This window comes from Pan troglodytes, chromosome 8 (genome assembly GCF_028858775.2).
Source record: "Pan troglodytes isolate AG18354 chromosome 8, NHGRI_mPanTro3-v2.0_pri, whole genome shotgun sequence".
Taxonomy (NCBI): Eukaryota; Metazoa; Chordata; class Mammalia; order Primates; family Hominidae; genus Pan; species Pan troglodytes.
The window spans coordinates 107152822-107174386 of NC_072406.2; the positions used below are offsets into that span (position 1 = coordinate 107152822).

Below are 21565 nucleotides of genomic sequence, written 5' to 3' on the forward strand. Positions count from 1 at the left end.
TGTTGAGGGCTTTGGGTAAGTCTCTGAGGCTTACCGGCTTCAGGTAAGACTCAACACATTCCCAGCTAGCTGGCTATCAGGAAAGACTCCTTCTACTTGAGAAATCAGAGTGAAATATAAAGTCGACTTTGTCTTGCAACTAGGTACTAGCTTGATCACAGGAGGGTAGAGCACCAAGTGCACTCCTGGACTCTCCAAAACCAGGACTTGGCTCTTGTACAGGGTCTGTATTCTGCATGGGCCTGTGGTAGCACTGCTCAAGGGGTGAGATTCCACTGCCTTTGGAAAGGAAAGGGAAGAGTGAGAAGGACTGCATTTTGTGGTTTGAGTGTCAGCTCAGCTGCAGTACAATAGAACACCAAATAGACTTCTAAGGTTTTTGACTCTAGTCCCTGGCTTCTGGGTGGTACCTCTGGACATGCCTGGGTACTGGAGGAATTTGCTTCACTGAAGGGAAGGACACAGGCCTGGCTGGATTCACCACCAACTGATTGTAGGGCCCCAGATCCTTGGAAACATAGGCAGTAGCCAGGGAATGGTTGCAGCAAGCTTTGGGCAAGACCCAGTGCTCTGCTTGTTTTAAGTCTCACCCAGTGCAGTCACAGTGGTGGTGGATACACGAGTGCTTGTGTCATTCCATCCCCAGTTTCAATTGACTCAGAACAGAGAGAGAGACTTGGTTTATTTGGGAGAAATTAAGGGAAGGGAACAAGAGTTTCCGTCTGGTAATCCAGAGAATTCTCTTGGATCTTGTCCAAGACCATCAAGGCAGTACCTCTACAAGTCTTCAAGAACCACTGCATTATTGGGCTTGGAGTGCCCCTAAAGCAGATACAGCTTAGATCACAACACTTAACTCATTTCCCATTTATTAAAAAAAGTGCAGTTCACTGCCGGTGCAGTATTCTAGGGGCAAATCGAAAATAGGTTAAGTCCTTTTTAATATCTGGAAAGCCTAACAAGAAGGATGTGTACAAAAAAAATCCCAGACTACAAAGACGACAAAAATACCTAACTCTAGAATGCCCAGCCCCCGATGAATATCTACAAGTATAAAGAAAATCCAGGAAAACATGACCTCACCACATGAACTAAATAAGGCACCAGGGACCAATCCTGGAGAAACAGAGATGTGTGATCTTTCAGCCAGAGAATATAAGATAGTTGTTTTGAGGAAACCTAAAGATATTCAAAATAACACAGAGAAGAAATTCACAATTCTATCAGATAAACATAACAAAAAGACTGAAATAATTTACAAGAGTCAAGCAGAGATTGTGGAGCTGAAACATGCAATTGGCATACTGAAGAATGCATTGGAGTCTTTAGTAGAATAATAGAATAGAATTGATCCAGCAGAAGAAAGAATTAGTGAGCTTTAACACAAGCTATTTGAAAATACTGTTAGAAGAGACAAAAGAAAAAAGAATAAAAAACAATGAAGCACACCTACAGGATCTAGAAAATAGTCTCAAAATGCAAATCTAAGAGTTATTGGCCTTAAAGAGGAGGTAGAGAAAGAGAAGGGAGTAGAAAATTTATTTAAGGGAAAATAACAGAGAACTTTCCAAAACTAGAGAAAGGTATCACTATCTAAGTACAAGAAGCTGATAGAACACCAAGCAGATTAAACCCAATGAAGACTACTTCCAGGCATTTAATAATAAAACTCCCAAAGATGTCCTGAATTGTATTGCCCAGATTTTCTGCTAGGGTTTTTATAGTTTTGGAGCTTACATTTAAGTCATTAATCCAGCTTGAGTCAATTTTGTATAAGTTCAAATACATGAAAATTAAACAATATGCTCCTGAGTGAACAGTGGGACAATGAAGAAATTAAGAAGAAAATTGAAAAATTTCTTGAAACAAATGATGAGAAAACACAGCATATCAAAACCTATGGGATTCAGCAAAAGTGGTACTAAGAATAAAGTTAATAGCTGTAAGTGTCAACTATCAAAATAGAAGAAAAACATCAAATAAACAACCTAACAATATACTTTAAAAAACTACGAAAGCTGGAGCAAACCAAACCCAAAATTAGTAGGAGAAAAGAAATAATAAACTCAGAGCAGAAATAAATTGAAATAAAGAAAACAATACAAAATATTAACAAAGCAAAAAGTTGTTCTTTAGAAGCATTAAAGAAAGCTGACAAACCTTTAGCCAGACTAAGGAAAAATGTGACATGATCCACATAAGTCAGAGATGAAAAAGAACACATTACAACTGATATCACAGGTATTCAAAGGATCATTGGTGGCTACCATGAACAACTATATACCAATAAATTGGAAAACTTAGAAGTAATGAACAAATTCCTAGATACATACAACCTACTGAAATTGAACCATGAAGAAATCCAAAACCTGAACAAAATTATAGCAAATAATCAGATTGAACTCAAGAGAAAGCATCCTAGTAGAGAAAAGCTCAAGACCCAATGACTTCAATGATGAATTCCAGCAAATATTTAAAGAACTAATACCAATCCTACTCAAACTATTCCACAAAATAGTGAAGGAGGGAATACTTCCAAATTAATTCTATAAGGCCAGTATTACTCTGATAACAAAACCAAAGACACATTAAAAAAAAAAGTTATAGGCCAATGTCTCTGAGGAATATTCATGCAAAAATCCTCAAGAAAATAGCTGCAAACCAGATTAATGAATACATTAAAGAGCTCACTCATCACAACCAAGTGGGATTTATCCCTGTATGCAAGGGTGCTTTAACATATGCCAATTAATTGATGTGGTACATCATATCAACAGAATAAAGAACGAAAGCATATGGTCATTTCAATTGATACTGAAAAATTATTTGATAAAATTCAACATCCCTTCATGGTAAAAGCCCTAAAAAAACCAGGGTATAGAAGGAACATACCTCACCATAGTAAAAGCTATCTACAAAAGACCAACAGCTAGTAACATACTAAATAGGGAAAAACTAAAAGCCTTTCCTCTAAGGTCTGGAAAACAACAAGGATGCTTACTTTCACCACTGTTATTCAACATTGTACTGGAATACCTAGCTAGAGCAATCAGAGAAAGATATAAAGGGGATCCCAATTAGAATGGAAGAAGTCAAATTATACTCATTTGCAGAGAATATAATCTTATATTTAAAAAAACCTAAAGACTCCACTAAAAAACTATGAGAAATAATAAACAAATTCCGTAAAGTTGCAAGATACAAAATAACATACAAAAATTGGTAGTATTTCTATATTCCTACAGCGAACAATTTAAAAAATAATTTTTAAAAGTAATCCCATTTACAATATCCACACATAAAATTAACAATGAGATACCATCTCACACCAGTTAGAATGGTGATCATTAAAAAGTCAGGAAACAACAGATGCTGGCGAGGATGCAGAGAAATAGAAACACTTTTACACTGTTGGTGGGAGTGTAAATTACTTCAGTCATTGTGGAAGACAGTGTGGCAATTCCTCAAGAATCTAAAACCAGAAATACCATTTGACCCAGCAATCCCATTACTGGGTATATACTCAAAGGATTATAAATCATTCTACTCTAAAGACACATGTACAAGTGTGTTTATTGCAGCACTATTTACAATAGCAAAGACTTGGAACCAACCCAAATGCCCATCAGTGATAGACTAGATAAAGAAAATATGGCACATATGCACCATGGAGTACTATGCAGCCACAAAAAAGAATGAATTCATGTCCTTTTCACGGACATGGATGAAGCTGGAAACGTCGTTCTCAGCAAACTAACACAGGAACAGAAAACCAAACACTGCATGTTCTCACTCAAAAGTGGGAGTTGAAAAATGAGAACACATGGACACAGGGAGGGAAACATGACACACCAGGGCCTGTTGCGGGGTGGGGAGCAAGGGGAGGGAGAGCACTGGGACAAATACCTAATTCATGCGGGGCTTAAAACCTAGATGACAGGTTGATGGGTTCAGCAAACCACCATGGCACATGTATACCTATGTAACAAACCTGCACATTCTGCACATGTATCCCAGAACCTAAAGTATAATATAAAAAATCACTCAAAAATATGAATAGAAGGGAAAATTCCTTATCCTAATAAAATGTATTTATAAAAATTCCAAAGATGTTTTATATCAAATTGTGAAAATCTAAAAGCTTATGCCCTAAAATCAGGGGGTAAAAAACCCCAAGTATATCTACTTTTACTACTGCTATTCAGCATCGTTCTTAAGGTCCCAGCCAAAACAATTAGACAAGAAAGAGAAATAATGTAGCAACTTGTATATTATGGATTTTTTAAAAAAAATTAAGGATTATGTGCCATAACTAAATGGGATCTATATGAGGAGTGCAAGAGTGCTTCAATAAGAAAATCAATCAATGTAATACACCACCATATTAGAAAGAAAGGAAAAATCTAACAAAATAGACCATCTGAATAGAAGCTGAGAAAGCATAAGACAAAATTCAATACTCTTCCTGATAAAATCACTCAAAGATATGAATAGAAGGGAAATTTCTTATAATAAAATGTATTTATAAAAATTCCAAAGGTATTTTATATCAAATTGTGAAAATCTAAAAGCTTATACCCCAAAATCAGGGGGAAAAGATCCAAGTATATCCAATTTCACTACTGCTATTCAGCATAGCACTTAAGGTCCTAGCCAAAACAATTAGACAAGAAAGAGAAATAAAAGGCATTTAGGTAAGAAAGGAAGACGTAAAACTATTTCTATTTTAAGATAACACAATTATATATAAAGAAAAGTCCATATAACCCACAAAAAACAACTAGAGCTGATAAATGTTTTCAGCTTAATTTTAGGATGTAAGATTGGTCCAGATATCAGTTGTGTCTGTTTATATCAGCAATGAGCAATATGAAAATAAAATCAAGGAAATAGTTACATTTGCAATAGCATCAAAAGGGCCAAAAGCCCTGAGAACCTATAATCAAGAAGATAAAAGACTGAAAACTATGAAATGTTGCTTAGAAAAATAAGGAGTACCTAAATAAATGGCAAACCATGTCATTTTAAAGGATTGAAATGGCACACGTATACATATGTAACAAATGTGCACATTGTGCACATGTACCCTAAAACTTAAAGTATAATAATAATAATGAAAGACTTAAAATTGTTAAGATGGCAATGCTTCCAAAAGTAATCTAAAGATTGAATGTAATCACTGTCACAATTCCAATGTCCTTTTTAAAATTTTTATTTGTGCAAAAATGGAAAAGCCCATCCTGAATTTATATGCAACTACAGGGAGAGGACTCAATTTCCAAATTTCCAGACTTCAAAACAAAACTATAGTAGTCAAAACAGCATGGTACTGGCAAAAGGAAAGAAATAAAGACCAGTGGAATAAAATTGAAATCCAAACATAAACCTAATCATCTATGCCCAGTTCATTTTCAACAAATGTACCAAGATCATTTAATCTAAAGGAAGAGTTTCAAAATAAATAAATAAATAAAGGAAGCGTTTCTTCAACAAACAGTGCTGGGACAACTGGGTAGCCACATACAAAAGAATGAAGTTGAACCCCTATCTCACTCTTATGCAAAATATAACTGAAAGTGAACGAAAAACTTAAATGTGAACTAAAACTATACAATTCTTAGAATAAAACATCGGGTTAAATCTTAATGCCTTCAGAATTGGAAGTGGATGCATAGATTTGACACCAAAGCAACTAAAATAAGAGAGATAAACTGGGCCTCACCAAATTAAAATGTTTGTTCATCAAAGGACAAAATTAAAAATGTGAAATGACAACCTGTAGAATGGGAGAAAATATTTGCATTTCATACGTATTTAGTAACGGTTTAATGCCCAGAATCCATAAACAATTACCTACAGTTCAACAACAAATGACAAGCAACCCAGTATAGAAATAAGCAAAGGGCCAGGTGTGGTGCCTCACAACTGCAATCCCAGTGCTTTGGGAGGGCCAACATGGGTGGACTGCTTGAGCTCAGGAGTTTGAGACCAGCCTAGGAAACATGGTGAAACCAAGTTTGTACAAAAAAAATACAAAAATTAGCTGGGTGTGGGGGCTTGTGCCTGTGCTCCTAGCTACTTGGGAGGCTGAGGTAGGAGAATCACTTGAGCCCAAGAGTCAGAGGTTGCAGTGAGCCAAGATGACAGCACTGTACTCCAATCTGAGCAACACAGAGAGGCCTTGTCTCCAAAATAAATAAATAAATAAATAAATAAATAAATAAATAAATAAATAAATAAAATAAAATAAAAATGAACAAGGGCCTTGAATAACATTTCTCTAAAGAACATGTAAAAATGGTAAAAAGCTAATTAATATCATTGGTCAAGTCAAAACCACAATGAAATACCACTTTGCACTGACACAAAAAACAGAAAATTACAAATATTGGCTATAATATGGAAAAGAGGAACCCTCAAACATTGCTGATGGGATTTTAAAATGGTGTATTTACTGTAGAAATGTTTAGTTGTTTCTCAAAAAGTTAAACATAAAATTACCATATGACCCAGAAATAACACTCCTAGGACTATACCCTGGAAAAATGAAAATATATTCATGAAGTAACTTGTATACAAATGTTCATAGCAACATTATTTATAAGAGCCAAAAGGTGAAAATAACACAAATGATCATCAACAGATGAATGATAAGCAAATTGTCATATGTGTACATGAAAATGGAATATTATTGAACCACACAAAACAACAAAGTACTATCACATGCTAAAACTTAGTTGACCCTCCATATCATTATGCTAAGTGAAAGAAGCCAGGAAAAAAGATCACATATGCCATGGGTCTTTTTATATGTTATACTCATTATAGGCAAATCCATAAAGATAGTTGATTAATGTTTACTACATGATGGAGTTGGGAATGAGGTGTGACTATTTAATGATATAGTATGTTTCTGTGGAGTGATAAAAAAGTTTTGAAAGTAGAGAGGAATGGTAGTTGTGATGCAGGGCAGGCGAGTCCCAATGTGGAGCTTAGCCTGGGAGGGTTCCTGGCTTTGCCCAGAAAAGAATTCAAAGGCAACTCAGAGGTAGAAGAAAACAGCTTTGTTGAACAGGCAGTGGTACAGCTCTGCGAGGGCTCCTGCAGAGCAGGGCTATGATATAGGCAGAGAGTAGCAGCTCAGGGCAGTTTTGTGGTCATTTTTATACCCACTTTTAATTGCATGCGTATTAAGGGACAGTTTGTGCAAGGAAGGGGTCCTATCTTTTGGATCATTGGGTGCCATGGAAAGGGGAGGTAACTCCTGGGTGTTGCCATGGGAATAGTAAATTGACACGGCATACTGGTGGGCAGGAATGATTGAAAGCTGCTTTCATCCTGGCCCTGTTTTAGCTAGCCATCAATCTGGTCCCATGTCCAAGACCCACCTCTGGAGTTGACTCCCACCTCCTACCTCAGTTGCACAGTATTGTAATTAAACAAAATACCATTAAAGTGTACACTTTAAATTGGGTGATATATGGTATATGAATTTCATCTCAATATTTAAAATGTCATAATTTTCTGAATTAATCTATAGACTTAATGCAATCTTAAAATTCCTATGAGCTTGTTTGCAGAAATTGACAAGTTTATTCTTAAATTTTTGTTGCGACTAAATGAACACAAAAAAGCCCAAATAGTCTTGAAAAAAGCTTTGAGGACTCATACTTTTTGATTTGAAAACTTGACACAAAACTACAGTAATTAAGACTTCAAAATGAGGTACTACTGACATAAGGACAGACAGACCAATGGAGTAGAATTGAGAGCCCACAAACAAATCCTCACATTTATACTCAACTGGTTTTTAATGAGGTTGTCAAGACAATTCAATAGGAAAAAATATACTTTTTCAATAAATAGTTCAATAATAACAGGATTCACTCTCACAGGTTACCTGATAAACATCAACCTCCAACTCCTTTGTGCAAATTCATTTTAGGTTACACTAAATTAAACCTTCTCTCTTCCATCCACCAACTCTTTCCCACCACTCACCTCTCCACAAACTACTCATTCCATCTGAAACCTTTCTTCTGTTCCACACTGCAAATATATTAAGGGCTATGTCAATGTGCAGGGCATACAGGAAGCCCATTTATGATAAGCCATTCTTTTCCATTGTCACATAATCTATGTGCAATATTGATATCCATCTTCAGTTTGTGGTAGGATATTTTGTATTTTCTACTTATTTATAATTGTTTCCATTTGACTGCAGTGTCTATATTATTCTACTCATGTAGATTATTTTTATTTCAAGAAGAGGGTCTATGCATTCTAGCCATTGGACAATTTTGTATTTTCCATGATGTTTAGTGCAGGCCCATAAATACGAAAAGTAATTAAGATGCTTGTCAAGCATTACTGGCCTGATCATTTAAACATCCTTAGTAAATTACAGAAGGATTCGATGAATCACAAAATGGACAAGAAATCAAAATACTGATCTGTTGCTAATATCTTACCTGCTCCATTTTGATCAGGAAGCAATCGATAAAGTCCCGAGGATTGTTAACATCCAGTGATGCTTGGTGTTCTTTTACTTTCTCCCTAATGTAACTTTGTGTAAGAGCAACATTTGTAAGCACTTTGTTGTGAGTTCCTGGGAAACAATCAATGAGTAGAGGGAAATTATTGCAGACCTAAAAGAGAAAAGAATATTAAATAAAAACATGTCATAAGATATATGTATCTTACACCAAGCCCTGATTGAAATTATAACTATAAATATGAATAAGATATCATGTCCATTTTGATGGGAAATTTTTATACATATATACATTTTTTATTATACTTTAAGTTCTAGGGTATATGTGCACAAAGTGCAGGTTTGTCACATATGTATACATGTGCCAGGTTGGTGTACTGCACCCAATAACTCGTCATATACATTAGGTATATCTCCCAATGCTATCCCTTCCCCCTCCCCCCACCACACAACAGACCCCAGTGTGTGATGTTCCCCTTCCTGTGTTCAAGTGTTCTCATTGTTCAATTCCCACCTATGAATGAGAATATGCAGTGTTTGGTTTTTTGTCCTTGTGATAGTATGCTGAGAACGATGGTTTCTAGCTTCCTCCATGTCCCTACAAAGAACATGAATTCATCCTTTTTATGGCTGCATAGTATTCCACGGTGTATATGTGCCACACTTTCTTAATCCAGTCTATCATTGTTGCACATTTGGCTTGGTTCCAAGTCTTTGCTATTGTGAATAGTGCCACAATAAACATACGTGTGCATGTGTCTTTAAAGCAGCATGACTTATAATCCTTTGGGTATATACCCAGTAATGGGATGGCTGGGTCAAATGGTATTTCTAGTTCTAGATCCCTGAGGAATCGCCACACTGTCTTTCACAATGGTTGAACTAGTTTACAGTCCCACCAACAGTGTAAAAGTGTTCCTATTTCTCCACATCCTCTCCAGAACCTGTTGTTTCCTGACTTTTTAATGATTGCCATTCTAACTGGTGTGAGATGGTATCTCATTGTGGTTTTGATTTGCATTTCTCTGATGGCCAGTGATGATGAGCATTTTTTCATGTGTCTTTTGGCTGCATAAATGTCTTCTTTTGAGAAGTGTCTGTTCGTATCCTTTGCCCACTTGTTGATGGGGTTGTTTGGTTTTTTTCTTGTAAATTTGTTTGAGTTCTTTGTAGATTCTGGATATTAGCCCTTTGTCAGATGAGTAGATTGCAAAATTTTTCTCCCATTCTGTAGGATGCCTATTCAATCTGATGGTAGTTTCTTTTGCTTTGCAGAAGCTCTTTAGTTTTATTAGGTCCCATTTGTCAATTTTGGCTTTTGTTGCCATTGCTTTTGGTGTTTTAGACATGAAGTCCTTGCCCATGCCTATGTCCTGAATGGTATTGCCTAGGTTTTCTTCTAGAGTTTTTATGGTTTTAGGTCTAACATTTAAGTCTTTGATCCATCTTGAATTAGTTTTTGTATAAGGTGTAAGGAAGGGATCCAGTTTCAGCTTTCTACATATGGCTAGCCAGTTTTCCCAGCAACATTTGTTGAATAGGGAATCCTTTCCCCATTTCTTGTTTTTCTCAGGTTTGTCAAAGATCAGATAGTTGTAGATCTGTGGTATTATTTCTGAGGGCTCTGTTTTGTTCCATTGGTCTATATCTCTGTTTTGGTACCAGTACCAAGCTGTTTTGGTTAATGCAGCCTTGTAGTATAGTTTGAAGTCAGGTAGCCTGATGCCTCCAGCTTTGTTCTTTTGGCTTAGCATTGACTTGACAATGCGGGCTCTTTTTTGGTTCCATATGAACTTTAAAGTAGTTTTTTCCAATTCTGTGAAGAAAGTCATTGGTAGCTTGATGGGGATGGCATTGAATCTATAAATTACCTTGGGCAGTATGGCCATTTTCATGATATTGATTTTTCCTACCCATGAGCATGGAATGTTCTTCCATTTGTTTGTAGCCTCTTTTATTTTGTTGAGCAGTGGTTTGTAGTTCTCCTTGAAGAGGTCCTTCACGTCCCTTGTAAGTTGGATTCCTAGGTATTTTATTCTCTTTGAAGCAATTGTGAATGGGAGTTCACTCATGATTTGGCTCTCTGTTTGTCTGTTATTGGTGTAGAGGAATGTTTGTGATTTTTGCACATTGATTTTGTATCCCGAGACATTGCTGAAGTTGCTTATCAGCTTAAGGAGATTTGGGGCTGAGATGATGGGGTTTTCTAAATATACAATCATGTCATCTGCAAACAGGGACAATTTGACTTCCTCTTTTCTTAATTGAATACCCTTTATTTCCATCTCCTGCCTGATTGCCCTGGCCAGAACTTCCAACACTATGTTGAATAGGAGTGGTGAGAGAGGGCATCCCTGTCTTGTGCCAGTTTTCAAAGGGAATGCTTCCAGTTTTTGCCCATTCAGTATGATATTGGCTGTGGGTTTGTCATAAATAGCTCTTATTATTTTTAGATACGTCCCATCAATACCTAATTTATTGAGAGTTTTTAGCCTGAAGTGCTGTTGAATTTTTTAAAAGGCCTTTTCTGCATCTATTGAGATAATCATGTGGTTTTTGTCTTGGTTCTGTTTATATGCTGGATTACATTTACTGATTTGCGTATATTGAACCAGCCTTGCATCCCAGGGATGAAGCCCACTTGATCGTGGTGGATAAGCTTTTTATGTGCTGCTGGATTCAGTTTGCCGTATTTTATTGAGGATTCTTGCATTGATGTTCATCAGGGATATTGGTCTAAAATTCTCGTTTTTTGTTGTGTCTCTGCCAGGCTTTGTTATCAGGATGATGCTGGCCTCATAAAATGAGTTAGGGAGGATTCCCTCTTTTTCTATTGATTGGAATAATTTCAGAAGGAATGGTACCAGCTCCTCCTTGTACCTCTGATAGAATTTGACTGTGAATCCACCTGGTCCTGGACTTTTTTTGGTTGGTAAGCTATTAATTATTGCCTCAATTTCAGAGCCTGTTATTGGTCTATTCAGAGATTCAACTTCTTCCTGGTTTAGTCTTGGGAGGGTGTATGTGTGGAGAAATTTATCCATTTCTTCTAGATTTTCTAATTTACTTGTGTAGAGGTGTTTATAGTATGCTCTGATGGTAATTTGTATTTCTGTGGGATCGGTTGTGATATCCCCTTTATCATTTTTTATTGTATCTATTTGAGTTTTCTCTCTTTTCTTCTTTATTAGTCTTCCTAATGGTCTATCAATTTTGTTGATCTTCAAAAAACTAGCTCCTGGATTCACTGATTTTTTGAAGGGTTTTTTGTGTCTCTATGTCCTTCAGTTCTGCTCTGATCTTAGTTATTTCTTGCCTTCTGCTAGCTTTTGAATGTGTTTGTTCTTGCTTCTCTAGTTCTTCCAATTGTGATGTTAGGGTGTCAATTTTAGATCTTTCCTGCTTTCTCTTGTGGGTATTTACTGCTATAAATTTCCCTCTACACACTGCATTAAATGTGTCCCAGAGATTCTGGTATGTTGTGTCTTTGTTCTCATTGGTTTCAAAGAACATCTTTATTTCTGCCTTCATTTCTTTATGTACCCAGTAGTCATTCAGGAGCAGGTTGTTCAGTGTCCATGTAGTTGAGTGGTTTTGAGTGAGTTTCTTAATCCTGAGTTCTAGTTTGATTGCGCTGTGGTCTGAGAGACAATTTGTTGTAATTTCTGTTCTTTTACATCTGCTGAGGAGTGCTTTACTTCCAACTATGTGGTCAATTTTGGAGTAAGTGCGGTGTGGTGCTGAGAAGAATGTATATTCTGTTGATTAGGGGTGGAGAGTTCTGTAGATGTCTATTAGGTCCGCTTGGTGCAGAGCTGAGTTCAATTCCTGGGTATCCTTGTTAACTTTCTGTCTCGTTGATCTGTCTAATGTTGACAGTGGGGTGTTAAAGTCTCCCATTATTATTGTGTGGGAGTCTAAGTCTCTTTATAGGTCTCTAAGGACTTGCTTGATGAGTCTGGGTGCTCCTGTATTGGGTGCATATATATTTAGGATAGTTAGCTCTTCTTATTGAATTGATCTCTTTACCATTATGTAATGGCCTTCTTTGTCTCTTTTAATCTTTGTTGGTTTAAAGTCTGTTTTATCAGAGATTAGGATTGCAACCCCTGCCTTTTTTTGTTTTCCATTTGCTTGATAGATCTTCCTCCTTCCCTTTATTTTGAGCCTATGTGCGTCTCTGCACATGAGATGGGTTTCCTCAATACAGCACACTGATGGGTCTTGACTCTTTATCCAGTTTCCCAGTCTGTGTCTTTTAATTGGAGCATTTAACCCATTTACATTTAAGGTTAATATTGTTATGCTTGAATTTGATCCTATCATTATGATGTTAGCTGGTTATTTTGCTCGTTAGTTGATGCAGTTTCTTCCTAGCCTTGATGGTCTTTACAATCTGACGTTTTTGCAGTGGCTGGTACCGGTTGCTCCTTTCCATGTTTAGTGCTTCCTTCAGGAGCTCTTTTAGGGCAGGCCTGATGGTGACAAAATCTCTCAGCATTTACTTGTCTGTAAAGGATTTTATTTCTCCTTCACTTATGAAGCTTAGTTTGGCTGGATATGAAATTCTGGGTTGAAAATTCTTTTCTTTAAGAATGTTGAATATTGGCCACTACTCTCTTCTGGCTTGTAGAGTTTCTGCCGAGAGATCCGCTGTTAGTCTGATGGGCTTCCCTTTGTGGGTAACCCGACCTTTCTCACTGGCTAGCCTTAACATTTTTTCCTTCATTTCAACTTTGGTGAATCTGACAATTATGTGTCTTGGAGTTGCTCTTCTCGAGGAGTATCTTTGCGGCGTTCTCTGTATTTCCTGAATTTGAATGTTAGCCTGCCTTCCTAGGTTGGGGAAGTTCTCCTGGATAATATCCTGCAGAGTGTTTTCCAACTTGGTTCCATTCTCCCCGTCACTTTCAGATACACCAGTCAGACGTAGATTTGGTCTTTTCACATAGTCCCATATTTCTTGGAAGCTTTGTGCATTTCTTTTTATTCTTTTTTCTCCAAACTTCTCTTCTTGCTTCATTTCATTTTTTTGATCTTCAATCACTGATACCCTTTCTTCCATTTGATCGAATCAACTACTGAAGCTTGTGCATGTGTCACGTAGTTCTCCTGCCATGGTTTTCAGCTCCATCAGGTCCTTTAAGGACTTCTCTGCATTGGTTATTCTAGTTAGCCATTCATCTAATCTTTTTTCAAGGTTTTTAACTTCTTTGCGATGGGTTTGAGCTTCCTCCTTTAGGTTGGAGAAATTTGATCATCTGAAGCCTTCTTCTCTCAGCTCGTCAAAGTCATTCCCCATCCAGCTTTGTTCCGTTGCTGGTGAGGAGCTGCGTTCCTTTGGAGGAGGAGAGGCACTCTGATTTTTAGAATTTTCAGTTTTTCTGTTCTGTTTTTCCCCCATCTTTGTGCTTTTATCTACCTTTGGTCTTTGATGATGGTGATGTACAGAAGGGGTTTTGGTGTGGATGTCCTTTCTGTTTGTTAGATTTCCTTCTAACAGTCAGGATCCTCAGCCGCAAGTCTGTTGGAGTCTGCTGGAGGTCCACTCCAGACCCTGTTTGCCTGGGTATCAGCAGCAGAGGCTGCAGAACAGCAAATATTGCTGAACAGCAAATGTTGCTGCCCGATCGTTCCTCTGGAAGTTTTGTCTCAGAGGAGTACCCAGCCCTGTGAGGTGGCAGTCTGCCCCTACTAGGGGGTGCCTCCCAGTTAGGATATTCAGGGGTCAGGGACCCACTTGAGGAGACAGTCTGTCCATTCTCAGATCTCATACTCCATGCTGGGAGAACCACTACTCTCTTCAAAGCTGTCAGACAGGGACATTTAAGTGTGCAGAGGTTTCTGCTGCCTTTTATTCAGCTATGCCCTGCCCCGAGAGGTGGATTCTACAGAGGCAGGCAGGCCTCCTTGAGCTGCAGTAGGCTCCACCCAGATCGAGCTTCCTGGTGGTTTTGTTTACCTACTCAAGCCTCAGCAATGGTGGACACCCCTCCCCCAGCCTCGCTGCTGCCTTGCAGTTGGATCTCAGACTGCTGTGCTGGCAATGAGTGAGGCTTCGTGGGCATGGGACCCTCCAAGCCATGTGCAGGATATAATCTCCTGGTGTGCCATTTGCTAAGACCACTGGAAAAGCACAGTATTAGGGTGGGAGTGACCCAATTTTCCAGGTGCCGTCTGTTCACAGCTTTGCTTGGCTAGGAAAGGGAATTCCCTGACCCCTTGCGCTTCTGATGGGGAAATTTTTATTGTGCACGTATAGCAATTTTCTGTACCTAAAGATTGGAGGCTGAAAATTTTGAACAGGAAATCAAGGGTGGTAATTATTTTCTTCACTCATACATCATTTTTATTGTATAAAAGCATTTTAATATCAATTTTCTCATTTTTAAACCAAGTCTTCCCTACAACCTTGAAATATAAGATGGCATGAATTACTATGATTTATATTTAGTTGATGACACTAGAGGTTAACTGGTTTTGGACAACCTGATAGAGAGTACAAAGCTAGAACCCACTGTTTTTATTTCTGTGAAGTAGCTTCAAAAATGAAATCAGTATTTTAGAAGTGGGAGCAGCTCAAAGATATCTTAAAACCCAGCCATGCATCTGAGCAGTTAAGTGATTTCTCTAAGATCACACAGTTATTATTTAGGCAGAGTGTAGGGCATGCCAATTCAGCACAGGGTAAAATTTGGATGTTTGTTTATGGTTCATATACCATAAAACCGATCATTTTTGTCATTCCTAACCTAGCTGCCTCATCAGCCAGGTTCTCAGCAGCAGCATCAAACACACCTGCCCTACTCAGTGTTTCCTGGCACCTTCTATGATCACAAATATTCTCCCTCCTTGATGGAGATAATCTTTCCCTAAATTAGAATATTTCTGCCAAGTAATGTGATGAAATGGTCAGTAAGCATTGATTGGAGGATAAGCCTACTGAGTAATGGAAGCCTTCAGAAAGGGCCCCCATGTCCATGGGGGTGATATGGACATGCTTTTGGGCTTTTTGAAACAGGCTTTGGGATTTAGTGGATAAACCACTGGTCAGGAAGCCATTGGGCTTGAAAGCCACCCCTTTATTTGGACATTCATTTTCTGTGTGTAAAATAAAAGGCTTGGTCATCTTTCCCAGATGTTCACTTCATAAATTTCTGAGCAGGACTGTGGTGTTCAAACATGCACTTCATGGCTTGGTCCATATAGAATTTTGGACTTATCATAAAAAAAGAGCATAAATGGTTTCCAAGGAAAATAAAATCTTGGCCTTACCTGGATCCATGGGGAGTTCAGAATCCTGAAGTTTTCATTGAATCTTTTCATCAGGGTGAGAAAATTCTGATCTTTATAATCAAATCGTTTCTGGAAAACAACGGAGCAGATCACATTGCAGGGAGCGCAGCCCAGGATGAAAGTGGGATCACAGGGTGAGGCTAAAGATTTAAAAATTTTTTTAAAAATTATTAAAAAATAAATATTTAAAAGATTTGCATTTGTTAAGACATAAAGGAAATTTAGAAATTTTAAACAATATCTTACAAATTCCCCATGTGTCCAAAAAAAATCAGCATGGATGAAATAAACACATTACTTTTACCTTAAATATGAGTTGAGCATTACAGGCTAGCTAAACAATGTCATTTCGCCTGTGGTTTTTCACATCCAATGCCTTTATTTAAACTCTTTTAACCCCAAGTGTCTTTTATTTTGGAAGGAAAAAGAAGACTTTTTTGAAATCCTAATAATTCAAGTTTTTAGAGCAGAATCATGTCTGTTTGCAAAGCCTCTGGACAATAAAACACAGAGATAGGAAGAGAAAAGTTGGGGACCTAGAAATGTCTTATATATAATGAATAGCTGAAAGTATAATGTGCTGAACCAATGGGAATAAAGTTAGGGAGATTGTGGGTGAATGCATGTGTTTGAGGGAACAAATGTGAAAAGCAAGTACATCCATATGGTATGAGAAGAAAAACTAATATAAATGAGCATTAAGTATAACAGATTTGTTTATCTAAATAAGTAAAATGTTAACTTTTTATTTCAAATCTAAATCCCAGTAAAGCTAACCAAAAAGTAAATTGATAAATGGAATCTTTTTATTTATTTTTTCAATTTGTAAAAAATGAATTTCCTTCCTTTAGAAATAATGTTTATCATTTCCAATCATCTTCCAAATTTAATTCATTTGGGCAAAACTACTCTTGTGGATTCTGGGATATTATTCAGTATAGTCATCAAGATAAGTATGTTTTAATAAAGTTTTAAATTTGACCATAAGTTAGGCCAAATCTGTAATTTTACAGGTAAAGAAATTATTAAAAAGGCTTTTATTCGGTGAAGGAATCTCTAAAATGAAATTGCTGTAACCAAGTGACTAGTGAACATAAATGGAAAGGGTGCCCAAATTTACATCTATAGGTCCTAAATAAGAGTGACACGAAATGAAAGGGTTGTGAATAAAGTTGGAACATTGAACAACAAGAAACCTGCTGAGTTAGCTGCTTCTATGCCAGACTCCTTTAAACATTACAGGGCTCTAAAGTTTCAGAAAAACTGTTGTTTTAGCCAAGGGGGTGAAAGGTAATTTGGGAAGCCTTGGTGAGAGAGAGAGAGAGAGCGTGTGTGTGTGTGTGTGTGTGTGTGTGTGTGTGTGTGTGTGTGTTTCTCAGGTACAAGCTGATATCCAGGTTTTTTTTTTTTTTACTGCATTTGGGAGAGTGAATTTAAAAAGGTAATTTTATATCCCAGCTGATAATCAGATTGATTATAACAAGCACTTCATAGGTGAGTAAATTGGCAGTGGGAGAAAAATGATTAGCACAAATTTCAAAGCTAAGAACCAATACAGGGGAAAAAAGATGACAAAACTGAAAACATAGCCAAATTACATTTAAAGAAGACAGGATAAAGAGTTTTTCATAATAGTTAAAATCTAGTTAAACAAATTATTTACAAATTAGTATTTGTGTATTTGCTGAGTTATACTATAGATTATATTTACTTAAAATATATTAATTGCTACAGTAAGTAGTGGTTAACAAGAAATAATTAATCCTGACAGTTTTCAAATAGTACTGTGTTTCCTGAGAAATAAGAACTGATGAAAACTGTACTGAGATATACCTAAGCAAGTAAAACCATACATAGTGTCATTGCTGGCCAGAGCTGTAGGCATGGACCTGGAAGGAATTTCCAGACATGTGAGTATGACCATATGAAAAAACTCGAATTAAATGAAAGCACATATAACTTGGTTCATATTTCATGAAGTGTGATGAGGTCACTTTCACCATGTCCACTTTCCAAGTGTTCTCTGGTGAAATGTTCTGGTGGAGGTAATGCAGATTTATGCTATGGGGGAAACCTTCTTTAACTCTTCAAAAATGAACTCAAGACCCTTATTTATGATTTCTGATTTGAAAACAAGGAAACAAAATTGAGCAGAAAATAGGATTAAATGACCTTTTATTCCTACACCCTATGAACCAACACATTTATACAAGCAAAGCACAGATACACAAAACCTCCCTTGTCTCTGTGCTTCAAATCTCCCTCCACCACCTGAGGGCTGACAACCAGGATGCACAATGAAGACCTGGCCACCCCTGAAATGTTTCCAAGGATGTCACTAGTGAAGACAGGCAACTGTTAAGGTCAGTGATGCAGAGTAGAGTCACCCACCCTTGGTTTTTCTTAACTCCTCCACAAGGCAGTGAGCTTCCTCTTGAACACGGTCCTCAATGCTCCTCTTCCCCATCCCAAAATTCCGCAAGGTTGTGAGGGAGAAACGCCGGATCTCCTTCCATCTCTTTCCATTGCTGGAAATGATTCCTAATAAAAAAAGGGGCAGAAACTGGGAGAATTCACAGCCAAGGAAGAAAGTGCTGCAACACTCGGCAGCCATGCAGATAGGCTAAGCTCTGCTGAGAAGTTTTTAGGGCTCTGTTTTCCATCCCCCTCACCCCAATTACCAAAGCTGACACAGAAATATGTGCACCTACCAAGTCCTTTAGTAATTCTTTGAGATATTGGGGAACTGCCTCTTCCAGAAAACTCCTCTCCATTATCAATCAGGGCTTCCTTCACTGCCTCATATCCATGCAACACCACTATGGGATTCATGCCAAAATACACGGTGAACACAGGACCATAGACTTTTGAGAACTGGGAAAGGAAATGCAAATAGCAGCAAAATAAGTCGCTATTTGCTCCAAATACTATGTATGATTCAGACTGACATTTTCATTGTATTTTTTAATGTTCATATTTGCCACACATAGATTCGATATTTCTGAATTTTGTACATAAATGTGATGGTGATTGTTATAGCTGCCACTTATACATGGCCTGTGATGTGCCACGCAATGACCCAGGCAATTGGTACACAAATCACACAGTTCATCCTCACTTCAACACATTGAGCACATTCATTTGCCCTGTTTTAAAAATGAAGAAACTGAGGCCAGAGAATTGCAGATTCATTCTCAGAGTCCCACAGGTAATATGTAGAAGCTCCAAACTGGAATCTCTGCTAATTTAAACTGATGCTTGAGCAATTTATCAATCCCCCATGTCCACCTTGAGGCCACTACCCAGCTAAGGACTTCAGGGTCACTTGTAAAGCTCTTAACATGAGGATTCTGATACAGCAGTCCTGTGATGAACCCTAGAAATCTGTATTTACAGTGTCACCCCAGGTGATTCTAATGCCCAGTCCAGTTTGTAACTGCTGGTATTACCAATATGGAACGATGAAGCACCACAAAGTTAGAATCAGGACATTCAGCATCTCCTGGAAGAACAATTTCTTCCATTCTCCAGCAACCTTGGCCACAGACAGTGGCTTTCTTCAGAATCCAAAAGAATTCTGTTAACCACCAATTGGGCCCTGACTGATTACTTCTTTCTTTCATGCACTTATGTTTGCCCTGAACCCACAGATATTTATTTCACATTAGCCATCAAATGAATCTTCAGAGAAGTTCAATTTTCATGACCATTCTGAATAAAACACATGACTACTACAGTAGAGAACTTATTGGATGAAATTTCTAATCACACACACTTCCCTTCACCTTCAGTCAAAAATCATAGCAAAACACTGTGAAACAAAGAGGAGAAACAGCACTTTAAACTTTTGCCACTGTATTAAATGATTATATAATACAATGACCCCAATGTTTCTGTATTCACAAAATGCATCAACTCACTCCGCTATTTCTGACAATGACAGACTTAGACAAAAGAGGCCAGGTACGGTGGCTCACACATGTAATCCCAGCACTTTGGGAGGCCAAGGCAGGCAGATCATGAGGTCAGGAGACTGAGACCATTCTGGCTAACACGGTGAAACCCTGTCTCTACTAAAACATACAAAAAATTAGCCAGGCGTGGTGGAGGGCACCTGTAGTCCCAGTTACTCGGGGGAGGCTGAGGCAGGAGAATGGTGTGAACCTGGGAGGCAGAGCTTGCAGTGAGTGGAGATAGTGCCACTGCACTCCAGCCTGGGCAATAGAGCGAGACTCCGTCTCAAAAAAAAAAAAATAGGAAGACAAAAGAAACATCAAAGAAGTTCAGAGGGAGTATTTTGCTTTACAATGATCTATTATAATAGTGTGCTTCCAGGAATATATTTTGTCTAAAAATAGCAGTCAAATAACTTACCCTTTGCAATTGGCTGGAGGAACTTAAGGCATACTTACATTGCTGAAAGATTTGCAGATGTCCTTAACATCTATCTGTAGCATATTTCCAATAATAGGAAGAGGAGTGGGGCCAGGAGGGAGCTTCCTTCTCCCAGAGCTCTGTCTCCAGAGTGAAAAGAGAAGCATAAAAGAGAGACACAGCACCAGGACCACAAAAGGTTCCATTGAAGCCTTCTCTTCTTATTAAGACAGCTGTGAGCTTGCACTCCAAAGCTTTTATAACACTCCCTGCTAATTTAGTGTGTGTCTCTTTGACATGTAAAGTAAACAATCACCTAGATCCAATTTATACTTTTTTTCTGAGTGGACTTTGGCCCGTGGATAGAAATAAAATGTTCTTTTGTCCTACTCCTTCTTTCCAGTGCCAATCTAGGAGATTCTGGTTTAATTGTATTGGATTGGAGCCCAGGTATTTTTAATTAAAAGTCCCTGGTTGTTCCAATGTGCTGTGATGATGGAGAAACACTGAAGTAAATGATTCTATGTTAGAATATACTCAAAATTCAATATTCTCAGATTAATGGCCAGTTGGGAATTTATGACCTTGAGGGAAATCAGTGTATTCTATATTTTGTATATAAAAAATGTACATTATAATGCTATATCAAAAAATAGGAGACTTAGCCCTTGATAACAAAAGCCTTTCAAATATTTAGTATAGTTCACTTAAAATACAGCTGCCTAAACATGAAATAGTGAATATAACTCATACATGTTGAATTACCATATATATCAAATTATTAGCTAATAAATGTATATTTATATATATTTAAATGTATATAAACAATATACATAAATATATATGTTATTACATAATAATATTTGTGTTATTATTACATTATTATAATAATAGGTGATTATTTACTTTACATGTCAAAGAGACAAACTGAATTAGCAGGGAGCGTTACATACATTATTACATAATAATAACATAAATACATATTTATACTATTAAATATTATATTAAATATATAAAAGTATATATAAACGTATATTCATCATTAAAAGAGACTGGAATATAAAGATTATCATTCTTTATTTTTCAAACTGGGAAAGAAACTCTGGGAGAACAGGACACCTGTCAGTGCCACACAGCTCATTGCCGGTAAAACCGGGATTTGAGCAGAGATCTTCTGATACCCATTGGGGTTCATTACCACTTACACCACAGCTGGCTCAAGAACAATTTTAGAAAAACAAAACAAACCCCAGACATTAGTTACTCTGAAGATATGCCACCTTGACTCTGTTCAGAAAGCAACAGGCTTCACATTAAATAGAAGTCCATTATTTGTTTATAAGGATAAGAGGACCGGAGACGCTCAAAAGAAGAAATAAAAATTAGAGTTCTCCCCTCTGC

The 21565-nt window shown here is 37.4% G+C and overlaps 1 protein-coding gene across 2 annotated transcripts in view; it reads right to left on the minus strand.

The window, feature by feature from the left end:
* Positions 1 to 20465, minus strand: part of CYP2C8 (cytochrome P450 family 2 subfamily C member 8) — a 33248-nt gene extending 12783 nt beyond the window's left edge. Inside the window, exons 1-5 of one of the 2 annotated variants that reach the window (XR_010146990.1) lie at positions 20203 to 20462; positions 18502 to 18664; positions 18182 to 18331; positions 15770 to 15930; positions 8472 to 8648 (exon numbers count right to left, since the gene is read on the minus strand). Coding sequence is in view for 1 of the 2 variants with exons in the window: in XM_001153207.7 (XP_001153207.1) it covers positions 8472 to 8648; positions 15770 to 15930; positions 18182 to 18331; positions 18502 to 18664; positions 20203 to 20370 (819 nt within the window). In the remaining variant the exon portion in view is untranslated. Of the gene's footprint in view, positions 1 to 8471; positions 8649 to 15769; positions 15931 to 18181; positions 18332 to 18501; positions 18665 to 20202 lie in introns of both variants that reach the window. The other variant, XM_001153207.7, reaches the window with a different exon arrangement.
* Between the last annotated feature and the right edge of the window lie 1100 nt (positions 20466 to 21565).